Raw genomic sequence first — 2225 nt, 5'->3', positions numbered from 1 at the left:
AGGCGCAGCGCCTTCCCCGGGTCGGGCTGGGATCGCTGTCCACGTGTTCACATCCAGCCCTCGGCCGGCCTGGCCGCCGGCTGCCACGTGGTGAACTTGGCTGAGCGTTGACCTCTCTGATGAGGGACCAGGGGAGGGAGTTCAGGGGCAGCCGTGTTCGGGAAAGCGTGGTTCCCTGTCAGGGATGCCGGCAGGACTGAGGGGCCCGTGTCTGGAAGGAGGAGGCGTGGGGCTGCGTGACCTTCAGACGGCTTCCCGTGGGAGGGGGGGCGTCCCCGGGGCCTGTTCGGGAGGACCTGTTCCTCGCGGCAGGGCGCTGGGGGGGCCTGGGCCCAGGTTTCTGGAGCAGCCGAGCCCAGCAGGCGGGGACAGGAGGATGGAGCACTCCAAATATTGACCGAGGGAACGGCTGGCTCTCAGCAGATCTAAACACTTTCCCTTGGATAGTGACGAAACCCAGCCAGTCACGGGCTCCACAGATGGGGGGCGGGGGGTAGGGATGTCCAGGTGCCTCCCTTCTCCCGGGGCACCCGCCCAGGCTGGCGTCTCCTGACCGCAGGCCTCTCCTCTCTGGTCTGGCCCCGGTCTGTGCCCGTCAGACAGGGTCCTGCATTCAGGCACAGCGGCTGCTGCAAACTGGCCCGTGCCGGGGCCTGGGCTGTAGGTCAGGGCCTGGGGCTATAGGTCAGGGCCTGGAGCTGTAGGTCAGGGTCTTGGGCGTGGCCCTGTGTCCCCAGGTCTGGTGAGGTGGCCAGGCCAGGAAGAGAAGTTGCTACATACTCTGAGCATCTGGCTGTCCTGCCCAGGCCAACGAGGGTGTCACTGACCTCAGTGAGGGGCAGTGGAGGCCAGCCTGCAGCCCTGGTCACTGGTCAGACCTCGAGGCGAAGTCCTGGCTCTCACTGGGGGCCCTCGTCACCTGAATTCGGTGAAACTGGTCATGTTTCTGGGTCTCAGGAATGCCTTTCAGGACGAGCAAATGTGGCTTTTCCTGTGGGAATTTCTGTTTGCAAGGCCTCAGCCTGCCAACCTCGATACCCAGGTGACTGTGACTGTCACCTGTGCACTATATGGGTGGTCTGTGACCATCACCTGCACACTATATGGGTGGTCTGTGACCATCACCTGCACACTATGTGGGTGGTCTGTGACTGTCACCTGCACACTATCTGGGTGGTCTGTGACCGTCACCTGCACACTATCTGGGTGGTCTGTGACTGTCACCTGTACACTATGTGGGTGGTCTGTAACCATCACCTGCGCACTATGTGGGTGGTCTGTGACCGTCACCTGCACTATGTGTGGGTGGTCTGTGACCGTCACCTGCGCACTATGTGGGTGGTCTGTGACCGTCACCTGCGCACTATGTGGGTGGTCTGTGACCGTCACCTGCGCACTATGTGGGTGGTCTGTGACCGTCACCCGCGCACTATTGGGGTGACTGTGATTATTGCCTGGACCGTGGCCACCACAGGCCACTCTCAGCTGATGGCTGTCGGGTAGGAACAGGACTTAGCTCAGCCTCGGCCTGTGCAGTGACCCCGGCGTGGCGAGCGTGGTCCTGCCCTCACAGTAGCTGCGTGCCTTTCAGATGCTTGTGGGCGAGCTCATTCCTGACTTTTCCAGCTTCGGGAGGAGCTGCATTCCTTGGCTCCTGCCCCCTCCTTCCGACTCAGAGTCAGCAGGGGCATCTTCCAGGCTCTCTCTGACCTCTGACCCTCCTCCCTCTTACAAATTCACGTGATCCGGAGAATCCAGGATACTCTCCTGTCTCGAGATCCTTAACGTCATCGCCTTTGCCGAGTCCCTTTGTCCACGTGAGGTCACCGCTGTGTCCCTGTCAGGCAGCGAGGAGCTCTGAGTGCCCGCAGACGGGTCACCTGGCACCATGAGCCGGAGGCAGTGGCCGGGCGGAGCTCACCAGCGCTTCCCTCCCCACAGAGGAGGAGCTCCGGAAGCTGCGGGAGGAAACCAACTCCGAGATGCTGCGGCAGGAGCTGGACCGCGAGCGGCAGCGGCGGATCGAGCTGGAGCAGAAGGTGCAGGAAGTGCTGAAGGCCAGGTGAGGGGGCGGGTGAGGGGTGCGGGTGAGGGGTCCCCCAGGCCCCGCGGAGGTTTGCCTGGAGCTACACCTTTCCCACGTCCTGGGGTCCCCGCTGGACTGGGGGCGCTGGGAACCAGGGGTCAGTGGCCCAGGCCAGCACAGCGGGTGGGTGGCTGTGACA

The 2225-nt window shown here is 63.2% G+C and overlaps 1 protein-coding gene across 1 annotated transcript in view; it reads left to right on the top strand.

The window, feature by feature from the left end:
• GRAMD4 (GRAM domain containing 4) overlaps positions 1-2225 on the top strand; it is a 58453-nt gene that overhangs the window by 44288 nt on the left and 11940 nt on the right. Inside the window, exon 4 of the mRNA XM_014533161.1 lies at positions 1942-2064. Within this exon, the coding sequence (XP_014388647.1) occupies positions 1942-2064 (123 nt within the window). The remainder of the gene's footprint in view (positions 1-1941; positions 2065-2225) is intronic.

The sequence above is a fragment of the Myotis brandtii genome, unplaced genomic scaffold, assembly GCF_000412655.1.
Source record: "Myotis brandtii unplaced genomic scaffold, ASM41265v1 scaffold952, whole genome shotgun sequence".
NCBI lineage: Eukaryota > Metazoa > Chordata > Mammalia > Chiroptera > Vespertilionidae > Myotis > Myotis brandtii.
The sequence above is the reverse complement of the archived record's forward strand: the minus strand, read 5'-3'. Positions and strand labels throughout refer to the sequence as shown.